The 20,450-nt window shown below is 36.5% G+C and overlaps 3 protein-coding genes across 3 annotated transcripts; all 3 read right to left on the bottom strand.

Annotated features, from left to right (window-relative positions):
* Window positions 1-254: 254 nt before the first annotated feature.
* On the bottom strand, window positions 255-12,114 carry LOC115710045 (uncharacterized). The gene is given in 8 exon segments (XM_061111347.1): window positions 255-537; window positions 642-742; window positions 828-913; window positions 1,029-4,310; window positions 5,526-8,908; window positions 10,177-10,305; window positions 10,527-11,851; window positions 11,853-12,114. Coding segments are annotated over 5 exon segments (8,310 nt in total). The 5' UTR covers window positions 12,081-12,114; the 3' UTR covers window positions 255-537; window positions 642-742; window positions 828-913; window positions 1,029-1,065.
* Window positions 12,115-12,225: 111 nt separating this feature from the next.
* Window positions 12,226-13,787, bottom strand: LOC133035513 (putative disease resistance RPP13-like protein 1). Its single transcript, XM_061111346.1, has 2 exons — window positions 12,285-13,787; window positions 12,226-12,240 (listed from the first exon to the last, which is right to left on the bottom strand). The coding sequence occupies exons 1-2, from the start codon at window positions 13,785-13,787 to the stop codon at window positions 12,226-12,228; spliced, it is 1,518 nt and encodes a 505-aa protein (XP_060967329.1).
* Window positions 13,788-14,436: 649 nt separating this feature from the next.
* On the bottom strand, window positions 14,437-18,561 carry LOC115709448 (putative disease resistance RPP13-like protein 1). The gene is made up of 3 exons (XM_030637560.2): window positions 15,231-18,561; window positions 15,082-15,128; window positions 14,437-14,989 (listed from the first exon to the last, which is right to left on the bottom strand). Exons 1-2 carry the CDS (start codon window positions 18,308-18,310, stop codon window positions 15,116-15,118), a joined length of 3,093 nt encoding a protein of 1,030 aa, XP_030493420.2. The 5' UTR covers window positions 18,311-18,561; the 3' UTR covers window positions 14,437-14,989; window positions 15,082-15,115.
* Between the last annotated feature and the right edge of the window lie 1,889 nt (window positions 18,562-20,450).

The following is a 20,450-nucleotide window of genomic DNA, read 5'->3' as shown; positions in this document are numbered from 1 at the left end:
ATATAGATGAAAGATGTACCTGTGGTTGAAGAAAGGATTTAGATGCTAATATAAATTTATCATTTGATCTTTTGTAACATTTTGGATTGGTATTCCTTCTTATGTGTTGGCTTCAATATCAACCACACAACATTATATTTGGTTGGTTGAAATCTTATTTTTATGAGACATTTTTGAAATGTGATATGAAAAGGAATCCAATTAATGGTATTATATAATGGTTGGTTTGTAATGTCTAATATGGATATTATATATTTGATTTGAAGTTGTAGTCTTTGTCTTGTAAAGATAAGGAATGATTGGGACTTTTTTCTTTTTTAATGTTAAATACTCATCCAGACTTTATGAACCAGAGTTGTAAATGTAAAAGCATACAAGAAACTTGGGATTATGATATTAACTTTTAAGTTAATAAGCTTATAATAATTAACTACAAAATAGTGTTGTCTTTGACGATTGCAAAATAGGGTAAATATGTAACACTTTGAGATGCAAAACTGGATTGAAGACTCGGCATCAGAAATCTGTAAGCACTACCTGTGATCATGGTTTAATGATCATATGATTAGTTTAATGTTAGAGAAAACAAATATAATAGTTGTTTGTTTCAACTCAAGTTTTCATAAAATAAATAAATATACCATTTTATGTTCATTTTGCAGTTGTTTTCCAACTTTCTCCATTTGAAGATCAAAACCCAGCTTCTTTGCCCTGTTTAAAGTTATCCACTTCAAATCAAAATCTGTCAAAAGGGAACTCATTTAGTTGCTTGAAACAATTAGTATTCAATACTGTTAACTATATATATAATTATATAAGTTAATTACCTCATGAATGTAAGTAGGTCTTTGTATCAATCTGTCATTTCTTTGTCTTCCATTCAATGAGTTATAAATACAATTTGAATGTGAATCTGATGATTGGATTGATCATCCATCATTAATGTGATAAATAAATAAAACTCAATTTTTTATAACAAATAAAAGAAGATCTCAACACAATAATTATAATAATGAAACCTTAATTACCTATCTAAAGACAGAGAGATCGATGCAGACAGACCATTTAATTGATACGTTCCCAATCTACTTCTACATGTGTGATGTGTTGAATCTTAGGCCAATCTTCTCCTTTCTCTTTCTCACACCGTTGCTTTACCAAAGGACATCCAGCTATCCACAAACGAGAAAGGTAAGTAGGCAGTCCTTCTTCTGGCAAGCACTGCAGCCTTTCACAATAGTAAATATACAATTTCTGAAGAGATGTTAGTTGTTGAAAGGCCTTGCCGTTTAAGGTTTCAAGCTTACTACTCTCCCTAATATGAAGTGTCTTCAGAGTGGTCGGAAGCAGCCCTTCGTCTTCGGGAAAACAATCATCTTCCCAATCTACGATTTTTAAGGATTCTAAAGATGAGAGTGTATGCAGATCAAAGACCCTTTTGGAGTGGCATAATGTAATCTTCTTCACATTGGGAAGCGTTATGCTTGTGATGGTCTCTTGTGTTTCTGTTATCGGGACCAAACTCACCATTTGTTCACAATTCCATACAGTGAGTTCTTCCAAGGATGGAAGATAACAACTTGGTAATCCAACTCTAAGCTTTTTACAATACGACAGCTTAAGGCTTTTGAGAAGAGGGAATGATATTTGACCTTGTTGCATAGCTTCACTATTAATTGACCAATCTTTCCATTCTGGCATATAGGAAATCTGTAACGATTCTAGACATCTGAATAGAGGAAGACCCTTGTAACTATCATCACCTACTGAGATCACACTATCACATTCCTCGATTCTAAGATATTTGAGAAAAGGTAGCTGCCCAAGTGGCGGTAAAATACAACAATTCTTACAATTGATAATGCTCATTGATACTAACTTACAAAATGAAGAGTCTCCAATCCAGTCTGATAATGTTGAGCCTCTGTAACTGTGAATCACAAGATGCTCCAAGTTTGTATTTGGTCGAAGTGCATCAAGTATATCCCTTTCTTTCTCATTTTCTTCTTCTTTTTGTGAATTAGTTGTCACGCCACCATTAAGTTCCCACTCTAAAGTCAATTTAGAAAGACATTTCTTATCCTTCAAATTAGCCTTCAAAGCTTCTCTTACATCTTTGATATTTTCCAACCCAGATATTCTATGAAAGTTATCAAGCTGTCCTACCTTCTCCATATTAAATCCTCCAATACTATTTCCATCACTACTCAAAATCACATCAGATAAGAAATACAAGTGTTTTATAGCACTAAGTTCTTGGGGAAGCTCTTTCAGAAGAAATACACCCTCAATATTTAGATATCGTAAGTTGATTAACCTTCCCATCTTCTTTGGTAATTCACGAATCTTCCAACAAAAAACTAATAATAAAGTCTGTAAATTGTACAAATTACAAACTGAATCAGGCAACTTTGTAATATCAGTGTGAGACAAATCCAGGTACCTCAAATGCTTGTGATTGGCAATTGAATGAGGCAGCTTCTTCATACGTCGACAATGACTTAAAGAAAGTACTCTTAAACAACTTCCACTTGTAAGCAACATATCATACTCCATGTTCGATGTGAAATCCCTTTTGAATGGCAATGCTAGAAAGGTACGCAAGCTCTTGGCTTCACACAAGCCCTTAACTTTGTCCATGTTGTATTTCCCCTTCATATATGACAAGTGACGTGTCTTCGTTGAAAGGTTAAGTAGATCATTACTCAAATCCAACCTAAAGCAAAAATCATTTGATACAAATATGGCCAGATCATGTACCAAGTCATGCATTTGGAGCAATGATTTTTCTTTATTTGAATATTGAAACAATGACCTTGACAAAAGATCTTCAAGGTACTCCTCCCCATGTTCCTCCATCTTTTTGCTGCTTTTATCAAGTGGCGGAAAACCTTGTGCCATCCACAACAAAATCAATTCTTCCCTTTCATATTGATAATCTTTGGGAAATATGGAACAATAAGCAAAACATTGCTTGAGACGTGTAGGTAAGTGACGGTAGCTCAACCATAAAGCTGGAAGAATGGAACCCTCTCTCTTGTACAACTCCTCCCATGTGTCACTATTGAGTATGTCCTTCCATTTTTCAGCATTTCGTTCAGAGCGCAATAATCCACCAAGCGATTTTATTGCTAGCGGAAGTCCTTTGCACTTGTGGACTATTTTTCTACCCAATTCTTCCAAATCTTTGTACTTAGTACTAAGGTCATCGTTGGGCCCAAAAGCATGTTTGACAAATAATTGCCAACAATCATCATCCAATAAAGTTGTTAGGTGATGAACATGTCCACTGGCCATAGTAGAGGCCACAGCTTCACTCCGGGTAGTGACCACAATTTTACTTCCATTTGCTCCAGAATCGAAACAGCTCTTCAAAGAGTCCCACAAAGGATAAGACTCGTTCCAAACATCATCATGAACAAACATAAACTTCTTCCCCTGCAATGCTTCCTTCAGTTTTCTTCGAATTTCGTCTGGGTTCTTGATATCACATTTGTAGGAAGTGACACCCTCAAAGATCTCTCTTGTTATCTTTGAAATATCAAACTGATCTGACACAGTAACCCATACTCTTAGCTCAAAATGATGTTTAACTCGAACATCATCGTAAACAATTTGAGCAAGAGTGGTCTTGCCAATGCCACCCATCCCGACAATTGGAATGACTGAAATGTTAGTACCACCATCAACATCGTCTTTCAGCAGCAAATCAACAATGACTTCTCTTTCAGCATCCCTTCCATAAACATCAGATTGTTCGAGTAAAGGAGCAGGAGGCCTTTGAGAAGAAGTGTTTTGAAGGCCTTCTCTCAAGCCAAGAGCATCCTTTTGAGCAAGAAGACCATCTAGTGTACCAAGAATCTCAGTGGCATCACTCTGTACAGCTTTATGAAAGTTAAACGCAAAAGGTGGCATGGATCTCAGTCGGCAAAACACCTTGGTCGAGCAGCAGCTGGTAGATTGATCGTGATCTTTAAGCTTGGATCGCAGAGCTTCATAATCCATCATGTCCACCAAGTCATCAGCTTGATAGATGGCATCTTGAAGCTTGAAAAGCCACTCCCTGACATTGTCATCTCGAAGTTGCTTTTCCTCAGCATCATTGAGCAGTTTGTTAGCTGATAACAGCCTAGTTTTCATTTTGTCCAGCAGCTTCAGAGTGGATTTCTTTCCTTGGAACAGCTTGGGTATCTCCTTAGAGGCCAATCTCTCGAACAGAACTTGAAGTGAAGCAGAGAGCAAAGCACCAGCAACCAATTCAGTAGCCATATTATTGATCAATGACAAAAGCAAGAGCAAGTGTGTTGAATCTGTGTAGGGATTAGTGATGAGAATGATGAATAAGGAAGAAGATAGATAGAAAGAAAGAAAGTGAAGTTAGAATATATATGATGATGAATAAGGCATAAACTTTGTCTTTCTTTCCCTTCTTTTCTTTTCTTTTCTTTGGCACATTGCAAAAGTATATATTAAGGTAAGGCATAAATATAATTGTCATCTTTAATTTATTCCATACTTCAAAAATAAACACAAGGCTTTGTGATCGTTGGTTGGACCTTCTTTAGAAGTCTAAAACGTTCTTTTCCTTTTAATATAATGCAGGAATCTCCTCAAATTGTTAAATTGTTGATTGTTGATTGTTGTTCTTGTATTCTTAGATTCTTATTACTTAGAAAAAACAAGAGAAAAAGAATATGGAATCACCTTTCAGAAGACTAGTTGTCCCCTAATGCATGCATGGGGCACTAAAGTATCTAAAGAACATAATAAAACTTGGGTTTGTTTGGTATTGTTGGGTTGTATTGTACAATATAATTTAATGCAATACTATGTTTCGTATTAAATTGTATTAAATAGGTGTAAAATTATACTATCTTTACCATTAAACTGGACCCAGACTCCGCCATGGACCCAGACTCGTTGTGGAGGAAATGCCATTTCCGTCATCCCGATAGTCGGGATGGGTGGTATTGGCAAAACCACTCTTGCTCAACTCGTTTATGATGATGAGCGAGTTAGAAAACATTTTGAGCTAAGAGTATGGGTTTACTGTATCAGATGAGTTTGATATTGATGATGAGCGAGTTTGATATATATAAAAATGTATGAGAAAATGATAATAAATTTTTTGGTACATATTTTGTAATTAATTAAAATAATGTATACAAAATTGTAAAATGCCCAATATCTTATCTTCACTCCAAATAATAATTAGTAACTGAAATGTGTCATTTCTTAGATGTAGCTGAAATAATGAAGGATAACTAGAATCAAACGAATATCATACTTCCTTGATGAACGATGATATATGTTTTAAGTTTAAGTAGAGATTTCACTTTGAATTCTGCACATGCAATGAGTTAGGATAGGAGGTGTTAGAATCTGAATTTGGTATTTGGATTGATCATTCTGATCTCATCTGATCTGATCATAAATAAAAGAAGAAACACGATATTAATGTAACCTTACGTACCTAAAGAAAAAAAGAGAGTGAGAGACCATTGCAGAATGCAGACACATCATTTATTTGATACGTTCACCATCTAATATTACTTTTGTGATGTGTTGAATCTTAGGCCAATCTTCTCCTTTCTCTCTCTCACACCGTTTCTTTAACAAAGGACATCCATCAATATATAAACGAGTAAGAGATGTAGGCAGCCCTTCTTCTGGCAAGCACCCCAGCCTTGGACAACCACTAATATCCAATGTCTGAAGGGATGTGAGTTCTTGAAAGGCCTTCCCGTTTAGGGTCTCAAGGTTGCTACAACCTTGGATCATAAGGTAGTTAAGAGTGATAGGAAGGAGCCCTTCCTCAGGAAACGATTCATCTTCCCACCCACTGATATTTACCTTTTTCAAACATGAGAGTCTCTGTAGATCCCATTTACTACGGTTCTCAAAAAGAGCTTTTGTGTTCCATAACTCAATACTCTCTACTTTGGAGTGTGATCCCCAATGTAGAAGTGACTCCAACACAGGACAGTGTGATATTTGTACCGAAGCAAGAAAGGGTGGGGCTGTCACAGTCTGTTGAATGGTTCTCGGAAGCAAAACCTCCATTTCTTCACAATTCCATATCCAGAGATATTTCAAGGATGGAAGATAACAACCCGGTAACCCAACATTAAGCTTTGGACAATTATACAAACGAAGTTCTTTAAGAAGAGGGAATAATATTTGACCTTCTTCTTCAAGAATAGCAAATGACCAATCTTTCCACTCCATCATGTCTGAAATAGACAGCCATTCTAGACATGGTAGCTGCCCAAGTGGGAGTAAAATACAATTATTCTCACAACCGACAATTCTGATTGATAATAAATTAACAAATGCAGAGTCTCCAATCCAGTCTGAGAATGTTGTACCTCTGTAACCTTCAATCCCAAGATACTCCAAGCTTGTATGTGGTCGAAGCGCATCAAGTATATCCTTTTCTTTTTCTGAATTATCAGCAGCACCACCATTATGTTTCCACCTCAAAGTCAGTTTCGTAAGACACTTCTTGTCCTTCAAATTAGCCTCTGTAGCTTCTCTAGCATCCTTTATATTTTCCAACCCAGAAATACTACATAAGTTCTCAAGCTCTCCTACCTTTTTCATTTTAAATCCTCCCGTACTTAAAATCACATCAGATAAGAAATACAAGGATTTTATAGTACTTAGTTTTTTGGGAAGCTCTTTTAGAGGTGAACCATCAATATCTAGATACCGCAAGTTAATTAACCTTCCAATCTTCTTTGGTAATTCGTGAAGCTTATAACACTGAAATAATAATAAAGTTTGTAAATTGTACAAATTACAAACTGAATCGGGTATTTCTTCAATTCCAGTGTGAGACAAATCCAGGTACCTCAAATGCTTGCGATTGGCAATTGGACGAGGCAGCTTCTCCATCAAAGGACCACTCAGGGAAAGAACTCTTAAACAACTTTCACTTGCAAGCAATAAACCATACTCCATCTCGTTCCATGTGGAATTTTCCCTTTGGAATGGCAATGCTAGAAAGGTGCGCAAGCTCTTGGCTTCACACAAGCCCTTAACTTTGTTGATGTCGTATTCGCCCTTCATATATGACAAGTGACGAGTCTTTGTTGAAAGGTTAAGTAGATCATTACTCAAATCCAACCTAAAGCAAAAATCATTTGATACGAATATGGCCAAATCATGTACCAAGTCGTGCATTTGGAGCAATGATTTTTCTTTATTTGAATGTTGAAACAATGACCTTGACAAAAGATCTTCAAGGTACTCCTCCCCATGTTCCTCCATCTTTTTGCTGCCTTTATCTAGGGGCAAAAAACTTTGTGCCATCCACAACAAAATCAATTCATTCCTTTCAAATTGATAATCTTTAGGAAATATGGAACAATACGCAAAACATTGCTTGAGATGTGTAGGTAAGTGACGGTAGCTCAACCATAAAGCTGGAAGAATAGAACCCTCCTTCTTGTACAACTCCTCCCATGTGTCACTAGTGAGTATGTCCTTCCATTTTTCAGCATTTCGTTCAGAGCGCAATAATCCACCAAGCGATTTTATTGCTAGCGGAAGTCCTTTGCACTTGTGGACTATTTTTCTACCCAGTTCTTCCAAATCTTTGTACTTAGTACTAAGGTCATCGTTGGGCCCAAAAGCATGTTTGACAAATAATTGCCAACAATCATCATCCAACAAAGTTTGTAGATGATGAACATGTCCAGTGACCACAGTAGAGGCAACAACTTCACTCCGGGTTGTGACAACAATTTTACTTCCATTTGCTCCAGAATCGAAACAACTCTTCAAAGAGTCCCACAAATGATAAGACTCGTTCCAAACATCATCATGAACAAACATAAACTTCTTCCCCTGCAATGCTTCCTTCAATCTTCTTCGAACTTCTTCTACGTTCTCGATATCACGCTTTTTGGAAGTGACCTTTTCAAAGATCTCTCCTGTTATCTTTGAAATATCAAACTGGTCCGACACTGTAACCCACACTCTTAGCTCAAAATGATTTTTAACTCGAACATCGTCGTAAACAAGTTGAGCAAGAGTGGTCTTTCCAACACCACCCATCCCAACAATGGGGATGACTGAAATGTTAGTACCACCATCAACATCGTCTTTCAGAAGCAAATCAACAATGGCCTCTTTCTCATCATGCCTCCCATAAACATTAGATTCTTCGAGTAAAGGAGCAGGAGGCCTTTGAGAAGAAGAAGTGTTTTGAAGGCCTTCTCTCAAGCCAAGAGCATCTGTTTGAGCAAGAAGATCATCTAGAGTACCAAGGATCTCAGTGGCATCACTCTGTACAGCTTTATTAAAGCTGAACCCAAAAGGTGGCATCGATTTCAGTTGGTGAAATACCTTGGTCGTGCGGCTTGTAAGCTTGGATCGCAGAGCTTCATAGTCCATCATGTCCACCAAGTCATCGGCTTGATAGATGACATCTTGAAGCTTGAAAAGCCATTGCTTTACATTGTCATCTCGAAGTTGCTTCTGCTCAGCATCATTGAGCAGTTTGTTAGCCGATAACATCCTAGTGTTGAGCTTGTCCAGCAGCTTCCGAATGGATTTCTTTCTTTGGAACAGCTGAGATATGTCCTCAGAGGCCAATCTCTCAAACAGAACTTGAAGTGAAGCAGAGAGCAAAGCACCAGCAACCAATTCAGCAGCCATATTATTGATCAATGACAAAAGCAAGAGCAAGTGTGTTGAATCTTTGTGGGGGTTAGTGATGAGAATGAAGAATGATAAACAAGGCAGCAGAAAGAAAGAAACGAATGGGTAAGTGAGTGAGTGAGTGAGTGTATAGTTTATTAACATGTATAGCCTCCTCTTTCCTTGAAATTTCAGAGGAAATAATAATGTATGAATGGCCCATGAACAAGATGATTTATCATCTCTTTTTTGTTTTCTTTTTCTTTTTCAACATGTAATTATTTATAGGGTAACTATAGTTGATGTGATATTACTTAGCCACATTATAGCAAATAATATATAGGAAATGAGAATGGAAATAATAATGGCCCATCAATCGATCTGTATCTGTACCTAATCATGTCATTTTTTGATTTTATTGGATGAATGGATTGTTTGGTCAACAATGATCACTACTCTGCTGTAATCCACATATCAAAGCATACCTTATCATCGTTGGTTGCACCTTCTTTCACAAAGTAAAATGTTTTATTTTTTTATTGTATTTCCAATGGGAATTGTCATATCTAAAAAGACAGCCTTTAAGTAATCTTCTTCTTAGTCTCCATGTTAGTTTGCCTAGCTTACCAAGTTCACGCATATATATACACTTTGTCACTTCTCAAAAGCTTTTTCAATAGAGAACCTTTGACATGAAATCACACTTTGTCACTTTGTCACTTTGTCATATATATGCACTATCCCATCCACCAATTTTCACATCTTCACACTTGTTTTTGGCCAAATTATAGCTGGATGAACAATTGGTTTGGTTTGGTGGTAAAACTACATTCTCAAATGACTAAACTAAAGTTGCACCACATGGTGAAATTGAATTCATTCCCTTGAATAAATACGAGCAGAATTGGAATATTCTTATATATCTTTTTTCACATGCACTATGTTAATTTCTCATTGGCTCTTGTAATTTTCAATACCGAACAGAAAACTGTCTGTCTTTGACAATTGGGAAATGGGGTAAAGAATGATTTTTCATGGGATTTGAACTCTTATTCATTAAGTATACATAAGATGCAACTTTGAGACTTAGGTTTGGGCCTTAAGAGTCACCTAGTTTTGTGTGCATGGGTGAGGACTCACACACCGGACTACCACACACGTACACATGTGATAGTGCAAAGAGTCCATTTTAATGGAGTACTCTCACTATAGAAGTGGTTGAAGAAAGGATTTAGATGATGCTTATATAAATTTATCATTTGATCTTCTTTAAGACTTTGGATTAGTATTCCTTCCTTATTATGTTAATGGAGTACTCTCACTACTCTGAGGTTACATTTTAATAGGTGTTCAACTCAACAAAATAGTGTTGTTTTTTATAAAATAAAGAATGTGTATTGATCACTTAAATATATTGGATTTTATGATGAAGCTTGTTTGAAGAAGAGTTGTAAATGTAATAAGATTACAAAACAAACTTGGGATTATGATATTGATTAAGGTGAATGGGATAGCAATTTAATTAGTGACAGGTGTATTGGTGTGGTCTGCTTGTAATTTTCAATACTCAAACACAAAATAGTCTTGTCTTTGACAATCAAAATCCAGCTTCCTTGTGTCTTGTTTGAATCTCTCCATAACAAATCAATATCTGTCAACCTTGATACAAACATTATAAAAAGAAAACATTTGATTCAGTCCAAATAATAATTAGTAAACTGAAATCTAAATAATAGAAAAGACTAGTTAGTTAATTGCCTCTTTCTATCCCATTTGTCATAGTTTCTCACATTTACATGTTCTTGTGATTTCTTCCCATATTTCATTGCTTCAATTGTCAGCCAAGGCAATCGATCTGATCAACGCAGAGCATTTAATTGATATGTTTCTCATCCAATCTCACTTTTTTGATGTGTTGAATCTTTGGCCAATCTTCTCCTCCTTTCTCACACCGTTGCTTTACCAAAGGACATCTCTCTATAGTTAAAGAATAAAGGGAAGTAGGGAGCCCTTCTTCTGGCAAGCACTGAAGCCTTTCACAATCTCTTATAGTCAATGATATAAGGGATGTGAGTTGTTCAAAGGCCTTTCCATTTAGGGTTTCTAGCTTATGACATTCCCAAATGTCAAGTTCTCTCAGAGTGGTTGGAAGCCCTTGCCCCTCATATGGAAAAGAATCATCTTCCCAACCGTCAATATATAATGATTCCAAAGAGGAGAGTCTATGCAGATCCCATTGCTTATGGTTCTCAATCAGCCTTTTGGAACTCCTACATATAAGTAACTTTACTTTGGAGTGTGATCCCCAATCTAAAAGCGATTCCAACACAGGACAGTGTTGTATACTTATCTCGACAAGAGAGGGAATTGTGCCTGTAACGGTCTGTTGAGTAGTTCTCGAGATCAAACCCACCATTTGCTCACAAGTCCTGATAACCAAAGTTTCCAAGGATGGAAGATAACAACTCGGTAGCCCAACATCAAGCTTTGGACAATTCTTCAGATAAAGTTTTTTAAGAAGAGGGAATAATATTTGACCTTCTTCAAGAATGGTTTCACTACTAAATGACCATTCTTTCCACTCCAACATATTGGAAATAGTTAATTCTACTAGACAACTAAAGAGAGGACCTTTGTCACGAGGAGTCTCATTACCTATTGAGATCACATTGTCGCATCCATCAATTGTAAGATCTTTGAGAAATGGTAGTTGCCCAAGTGGAGGTAAAATAAAACAATTTTTACAATTGACAAACTTGAGTGATTGTAGCTTAGAAAATGCAAAGTCTCCAATCCACTCTGACAGTATTGTACCTCTGTAACCTTCAATCACAAGATGCTCCAAGTTTCCATGTGGTCGAAGTGCATCAAGTATAGTGTTTTCTTTCTCTTTTTGTGAATTAGCAACCACACCACCATTATTTTTCCACCTCAAAGTCAGTTTGGAAACACACTTCTTATCCTTCAAATTAGCCTCTGAAGCTTCTCTTGCATCCTTGATATATTCCAACCCAGAAATGCTGCGTAAGCCCTCAAGCTCTCCAACCTTTTTCATTTTAAATCCCCCACTACTTCTACCACTACTCAAAACCACGTTGGATAGGAAAGACAAGTGATTAATAGTACTAATTTCTTGGGGAAACTCTGAATCATTTAGAGGTACACCATGAATGTTTAGATATCGTAAGTTGATTAATCTTCCCATCTTCTTTTGGAAATTGACGAAGCCTGGCACACCCAATTAATAGTAAAGTTTGTAAATTGTACAAATTACAAACTGAATTGGGTAATTCTTCAATATCAGTTCGAGACAAGTCCAAGCACCTCAAATGCTTTAGATTGCCAATTGAATGAGGCAATTTCTCCATAATACTTTCACTTAAAGAAAGAACTCTTAAACAACTTCCACTTGTATGCAGCATATCATACTCCATGTTCGTCAACTGATCATAGTCTAATGGCAATGCTAGAAAGGTGCGCAAGCTCTTGGCTTCATGCAACCCCTTAACTTTGTTGATGTCATAGTCCCACTTTATATATGACAAGTGACGTGTCTTTGTTGAAAGTTCAAGTAAATCATTACTCAAATCCAACCTAAAGCAAAAATCATTTGATACGAGTATGGCCAAATCGTGTACCAAGTCATGCATTTGGAGGAATGATTGTTTCTTCTTTGAACGTTGAAACAATGACCTTGACAAAAGATCTTCAAGGTACTCCTCCCCATGTTCCTCCATCTTCTTGCTTTTTTTATCAAGCGGCAAAAAACCTTGTGCCATCCACAACAAAATCAATTCTTTTCTCTGAAATTCATAATCTTTAGGAAATATTGAACAATAAGCAAAACATTGCTTGAGTCGAGCAGGTAAGTGACGGTAGCTCAACCATAAAGCTGGAAGAATAGAACCCTCCTTCTTGTACAACTCCTCCCAAGTGTCACTCTTAAGTATATCCTCCCATTTCTCGGCATTTCTTTCCGAGCGCAATAGTCCACCGAGAGATATTACTGCTAAAGGAAGACCTTTGCACTTGTCCACTATTTGTCTACCCAATACTTCCAAATCATTGTAATTAAGAAGCTCATCCTTGTTTCTAAAAGCATGTTTGACAAATAATTGCCAACAATCTTCATCTAACAATGTGTGTAGTTGATGAATTTTCTCGGTGGCCATAGTAGTGGCGACAGTTTCGCTCCGGGTTGTCACAACAATTTTACTTCCACTTGCTCCAGATTCAAAACAACTCTTCAAAGTGTTCCACAAAGAATAAGACTCATTCCAAACATCATCGTGAACAAACATAAACTTCTTCCCTTGTAATGCTTCCTTCAATTTTCTTCGAATTTCGTTTGGGTTCTCGATGTGGCATTTTTCGGAAGTGACCCCCTCAAAGATCTCTCTTGTTATCTTTGAAATATCAAACTCATCTGACACAGTAACCCATACTCTTAACTCAAAATGCTTTTTAACTCGATTATCATCATAAACGAGTTGAGCAAGAGTGGTTTTGCCAACACCACCCATCCCAACAATCGGGATGACAGAAATTGCATCTCCTCCATCAACGACATCATCTTTCAGCAACAGATTAACAATGGCCTCTTTTTCAGCATGCCTCCCATAAACATTAGATTCATCGAGTAAAGGAGCAGGTGGCCTTTGAGAAGAATTGCTCCGTACACGTTCTCTCAAGCCAAGAGCATCCTTTTGAGCAAGAAGATCATCTAGTTCAGCAAGGATCTCAGCGGCATCACTCTGTACAACTTTGTGAAAGTTAAACAAAAAAGGCGGCATGGATCTCAGTTGGTGAAGCACCTTGCTAGCGCGGCTGCTAGATTGATCGCATCTTATCTTGGATCGGAGAGCTTCATAGTCCATCATGTCCACCAAGTCGTTGGCTTGATAGATGACATCTTGAAGCTTGCAAAGCCACTGCTTGATGTTGTCATCTCCAATTTGCTTATCCTCTGCATCATTGAACAGTGCATTAGCTGATAACAGCTTATTATTGAGCTTGTCCAGCAACTTCAGAATGGCCTTCTTCCCTTGGAACAGGTGGGATATCTCCTCAGACACCAATCGATCAAACAGGAACTCAAGTGAAGCAGAGAACAAAGCACCAGCAACAAATTCAGCAGCCATATTGAACAACAACAAGAATACCAAGCTTCAAGCTTTTTTGGGCAGCAAACAAAGAAAGAAGGAATGGTATTTCATGCAGGTGGATTTGGTTAATAATTTGTTTACTTATTATTGCAAAGTGTGTTGTCTTACATGTTCAACAACTAATTAAAATAAGCACGTTGCTTTCACTTTGTTTAAAATATTTGGTCATGGTCGTAGTACATAACAACTGTCTACATGTATAGTGATTTTTTTTTATCTTAGGATTCCATTTTCCATTTCAAATAACAATAATAATCTTATCACTTGGTAAGTCAACACGATAATGAAGTTAGGCACATGCATGATGATACACCCATTTGAAAATATATTAGATCAGATTTAAATCATACTAACCGCAGTATGATATCTCATAGTAGAGCTAGACGCCACTAGTGCATTTTTATCAATTTTTCATTTTATTGGTAAACGTAGATGGAACTTTTATAGGTACTTGAAGAAATGACTTCATCATCTCTTGTAGGAATTTGGATGTGTATTTTGCTCTATGATACTTCTATGGTAATGATTGGCAATAGGTTCATAATTTGGTAACATTATTCAACGGTAACATTTTGCAGGGTAAGGTGGCTAACTGTAATAACAGCAGGAGCTTCAGGAATCGATTCAGTTCGGGAAAAATGAACAGAACATGTGACTCACTCTGTTGTCTCTCCTCTCCAATCACTTGGGCACTAAAGCATCTAAAGAAAGGAGCTCATGTAAATGTACCAAGATCTAGAGCAAGAAGAAAAATCTAAACCAATACAATATGCAATAGCTTTTAAAGTACCTTAATATAGAAGTACTTGAAGAAAGGACTTCTTAGAATAACACTGAAAAGCACACAATATTTAAATAATATACCATTACAGATGTAAGATTTTAAGTTGTTTCAAAACTCTCAAGTACATGTCTTGGGTATAAAATCTAGGCTTCAACCAACAAATAACTAGCAAATCAAATCATTTGATGTTATAGAAAACTTAGCACAATGATTTGACTTTTGAGGCTACATATCTCAATGTCCATCGGATCAAAAACAAGTGTGAGGGATTACACACATAAAAGAAGAAGAAAAAAACTTTAATGATAAGAATCAAAGCAATAATAACGCCAGTAGTACTACTACTCCATCTTCAGCTTCATTATTATCTCATTGGAGTTGCTTTGTTGTGTTGCTACATATTGAAACAGAAGTTGAATTAAGCAAGTGCTGATTTGATTGATTAAGCAAATTAAACAAGAAAAGAGAATAATAATAAGTATATACCTTTCATTTTCCAACCGCACAATTATGAAAAGAATCATCTTGTTGTCCTTCGTAGTTGTAAAACAGCAAAACAAATTAAAGATATTAGTTTGTTTTACATTAAACTGATCAAATAATATAAAAACAAACCTAAGAAAATGTGAACGTACCATGTATTGTCCAACCGCACTGTTGAGCCCTTTGGAATCTTAGGCCAATCTTCTCCTCCTCTCTTACACCTTTGTTCTAACAAATGGGCTCCGTATATATATAGATAAGTAAGAGAAGTAGGCAGCCCTTCAGATGGCAAGCACCTCAGACTATGACACAGTTCAATAGATAATTTAGCAAGAGATGTGAGTTGTTGAAAGGCCTTGCCGTTTAGGCTTTTAAGCATACTAGAATCCTTAATGTGAAGTTCTTTCAGAGTGGTAGGAAGGAGTCTTTCCCATTCTTTGGATCCACACTCTAGAAGCGATACCAACACTGGGCATTTCTCTATATATATGGAGGCAAGAGAGGGAGCTGTGCTTGTAACCGTCTGTTGAGTTTCTGTCCTCCTCGGGACCAAACCCGTCATTTGTTCACAGTTGCTGATTTCCACAGATTCCAAGGATGGAAGATAACAACCCGGTAACCCAACTTTAAGCTTTGGACACCAACTCAGTTTGAGTGTTTTAAGAAGAGGGAAATTAGCTTCACTACTAAATGACCAATCTATCATCCCATACATCTCTGAAATCCTCAACACTTGTAGACATTTGAATAGAGGGCCTTTGTAATTGTCATCATCATCACCTATTGAGATCACACTACTACAGCATCCGATTGAGAGATCTTTGAGAAGTGGTAGCTGCCCAAGAGTGGGTAAAATGCAACAACCAACACAACCCATAAGCTGGATTGATACTAACTTACAAAATGCAGAGTCTCCAATCCACTTCGACAATGTTCTACCTCTGTAACTTTGAATCACAAGATGCTCCAAGCTTGTATGTGGACGAAGTGCATCAAGTATATCCTCTTCTTTTCCTTTCTGTGAATTATTAGTTACACTGGAAACATCCCACCTCAAAGTCAGTTTCGAAAGGCACTTCTTATCCTTCATATTCGCTTCTGAAGCTTCTCTTGCATCCTTGATATTTTCCAACCCAGAAATACTACGTAAGTTCTGAAGCTCTCCTACGTTTTTCATATTAAATCCTCCACTACTCAAAATCACATCAGATAAGAAATACAAGTGTTTTATAGTACTAAGTTCACGGGGAAGCTCTTCTAGAGGTACATCCGTAATATCTAGATATCGCAAGTTGATTAACCTTCCCATCTTATTTGGTAACTGACGAAGCTCTTTACACCCAATTAATAATAAAGTCTGTAAATTGTACAAATCACAAACTGAACCAGGTAATTCCTTAATACAACAGAGAGATAAATCTAAATACCTTAGATGCTTTAGATTGCCAATTGAATGAGGTAGCTTCTTCATAGAACATCTAATTAAAGAAAGTACTCTTAGACAACTTCCTCTTCTAAGCAACATATCAAACTTGATGTACGTCTTGTCATAGGGAAACATTGGGTTGGTTGACAATTCTAGAAAGGTACGCAAGTTCTTGGCTTTATGCAAGCCCACGACGTATTTCCGCATCAAATATGACAAATGACGAGTTTTTGTTGAAAGTTTGATTAAGTCATATCTCCAATCCCACCTAAAGCAAAAGTCATTAGATACAAACATTGCTAAATCATGTACCAGGTCATGCATTTGGAGGAATGATTTTTTCGTGTTCTTTGAATGTTGAAACAATGACCTCGATAAAAGATCTTCAAGGCATTCTTCCCCTTGCTCCTCCAACTTTTTGCTTTTCTCACCACATTGCAAAAAGCCTTCAGCCATCCACAGCAAAATCAGTTCTTTTCTTCCAAATTCATAACCTTTAGGGAATATAGCACAATATGCAAAACAACGCTTCAGATGTCCCGGCAAGTGACGGTAACTCAACCATAAAGCTGGAAGAATGGAACCCTCCTTCTTGTACAGCTCCTCCCATGTGTCACTATTGATTATGTCCTTCCATTTCTTGGCATTTCGTTCAGAGCGCAATAATCCACCAACAGATTTTATTGCTAGCGGAAGACCTTTGCACTTGCCTACTATTTGTCTACCCAATTCCTCCAAATCTTTGTACTTATTACCGAGGTCATCGTTGGGTCCAAAGGCATGTTTGACAAATAACTGCCAACCATCTTCATCTGACAAAATGTTGAGTTGATGAATTTTCGCAGTGGCCATAGTAGAGGCGACAACTTCACTCCGAGTAGTAACAATAATTTTACTTCCATTTGCTCCAAAATCGAAACAGCTCTTCAAAGAGTCCCAGGAAGTATAAGACTCATTCCAAACATCGTCATGAACAAACATAAACTTCTTCCCCACCAACGCTTCCTTCAGTGTTCTTCGAATTTCATCTGGATTCTCGATTCCACATTTGCTAGAAGTGACTCCCTCCAAGATCTCTCTTGTTATCTTTGAAATATCAAACTGATCTGACACCGTAACCCACACTCTTAGCTCAAAATGATTTTTAACTCGAACATCATCATAAACAAGTTGAGCAAGAGTGGTCTTTCCAACACCACCCATCCCGACAATCGGGATGACTGAAACGTTAGTACCACCATCAACATCATCACTTCTTAGCAACAGATCAACAATGGCTTCTTTCTCAGCATGCCTTCCATAAACATCAGATTGTTCGAGTAAAGGAGCAGGAGGGCATACAGAAGAAGTGTTTTGAAGGCCTTCTCTCAAGCCAAGAGCATCCTTTTGAGCAAGAAGATCATCTAGTTGAACAAGGATCTCAGTGGCACCAGTCCGTACAGTTTTTTTAATGTTGAATACAAAAGGTGGCATGGATTTCAGTTGGTGAAATACCTCGGTCGTGCGGCTTGTAAGCTTGGATCGCAGAGCTTCATAGTCCATCATGTCCACCAAGTCGTCGGCTTGATAGACGACATCTTGAAGCTTGAAAAGCCACTTCTTGACATTGTCATCTCGAAGTTGCTTGTCCTCAGCATCATTGAGCAGTTTGTTAGCTGATAACATCCTAGTGTTGAGCTTGTCCAGCAGCTTCAGAATGGATTGCTTTCCTTGGAACAGCTGGGGTATGTCTTGAGAAGACAATCTCTCAAACAGAACTTGAAGTGAGGCTGAGAGCAAAGCACCAGCAACCAATTCAACAGCCATATTGAATAGCAAAGCAAGTAGGGAATGAAGAATGATGAATAAGGCAAAAGAAAGAAAGAAGCAGATAGAGAAGAATATAAGAGTTGTATACTGTACATCCTCTTTCCTTGAAATTTGAGTGGAAATAAATAATAATGGAATGGAATGCCCATTATTATATATCTGTATGTGTACACAAATCAATAGCTCCTGCTTTGTTAATTTTTGGAGTTGTTTGATCAATAATGGTGTACCATTTGTCTCCAAACTAACTTTTGGGGTTATATAAAAGTGTTAGTCGTTCATTATATATTAAAGAATTGATAGTGGGCATAATAATATTATAATAATCATCATTAGTCATTAATCTATTTCAAAAGAAAAAAAAAAGCACGCCTAGGAAAAAAGCATTGGAAACATGAAAAGAATCATTTGAAGGAATTAAAGATTCAGAAATTACTAGGAAATTTAAAAAAAGAGAAAGCATTTGATTGGATATGATTTGTAATTGTACAGAAATCAAAATTAATGTTTTTATATAATACACAAGGCTAGCTTGAGTGTTTTTCCATCGAGAAATAGGAATAGGAATGAAAATGGTACTAGAGTAGTGATATTTGACCATTGGACGTGCCATATTTCAAAACTACTCTCACTGATTTTCTCTTTCTTTTTCTTCTTTGTTTGTATGAAGTTTATTAATTAAGTGGGTAAGTGGGTAAGTGGGTTGGTTGGTTGTATTATGGAATGGAATACAACCTGTGCAGTTTTGGGCCTTGATTTTGGGCAACACAAACTCAGCACGATACGAAAATTATGAGCTTAACCAGACATAACATGAAAGCACGAAAATTAAATACATAATTATACATTTTTTTTTTTAATTTTTCAATTCATAAAATATAGTTTAGTTAAAAAGATATATAAATCTGTGTCTTAATTGAACTGATGTTCTAGTAAAAAAAAAAGAAATTCTAGTTATTTTCAAATAAATATTCATAAATACATAATCAATAGTTACTTCACTAATTTTCAAAAAATTGTTAGTTGGACGAGTATGAAATGAAACAGTTTTGTGTTCAACTGACTATATGAATCTTATTGGAGCACTGTAAACCACTCATCATAGAGAAAATATACCATAATATAGATGTACTTCAAATACTATGCAACAACTTTTAAATGAGCACTTTTAGAAAGGACTAACAACTTTTAGTTTATCATTAGCTCTTGTAGGAATTCGGACAATTCTTCAGATGAAGTGATTTAAGAAGAGAGAATAATATTTGACCATCTTCAAAAATAGCTTCACTATTAAATGACCAATCTTTCAATTCCCACATATCTAAAATATATAACATTTCTAGACATCTGAATAGAGGACCTTTGTAACCAAGAATCTCATCACCTATTGAGACCACACTATCACATCCTCTGATTGTAAGATCTTTGAGAAACGGTAGCTGCCCAAGTGGGAGTAAAATACACCCAATTAATATACCTCTAATTGTAATAGTTTTTAAATGAAAATATATGGGATTCGATATTAAATCAATATACCTCTTACCAATTTTCCATTTAATATACACAAAATGCACAATGTAACAATTTTACACCATTAAAATTTATTCATCTCATGGATGGTACAAATGCAGAATCTTTTATGTGTGTATTTCTGTACTTAATCCTTGTTTATTCAATACTCAACACAAAATTGTCTTGTCTTTGACAACTGCAAAATGGGATAATTAGTAACTGAAACAAGCAGCCTCATTACACATTTAATTCCCCAATACTACTCATACACTCACCCTATATACCTACTTATTCAGCCATGACTACCCCAGCAACGTCACATTTGGAATGTTCGACCACGACCACGGTCCTCTCATTGCTTATGAAGATATGAACAGTGATCTTCTTCTTGCTCGTGATCTTAATTGGTAGTAAGTAAATAAGATAAGGCTTTCGAACCAGAGATTTTGTTGTTCAGACTCACACAGTGTCTGCTAAGCACTGCCTTTCATCATGATACAAATATAACAGTTGTACTTTATTTCAACTCTAAGTTTTCATATTCATATTCATATTGCAGTGGTTTTCCAACAAAATCTGAATTTAATTGCATAATTCAACAACTCTTGATGACAATGACATGAGT

This window comes from Cannabis sativa, chromosome 3, assembly GCF_029168945.1.
Source record: "Cannabis sativa cultivar Pink pepper isolate KNU-18-1 chromosome 3, ASM2916894v1, whole genome shotgun sequence".
In the NCBI taxonomy this organism is placed as follows: domain Eukaryota; kingdom Viridiplantae; phylum Streptophyta; class Magnoliopsida; order Rosales; family Cannabaceae; genus Cannabis; species Cannabis sativa.
The sequence above is the reverse complement of the archived record's forward strand: the minus strand, read 5'-3'. Positions and strand labels throughout refer to the sequence as shown.

Bases quoted from the DNA above. Each gene is read 5' to 3' on its own strand.
- LOC133035513 (XM_061111346.1), bottom strand. From the start codon at position 13,787: ATGGCTGCTGAATTTGTTGCTGGTGCTTTGTTCTCTGCTTCACTTGAG.
- LOC115709448 (XM_030637560.2), bottom strand. From the start codon at position 18,310: ATGGCTGTTGAATTGGTTGCTGGTGCTTTGCTCTCAGCCTCACTTCAA.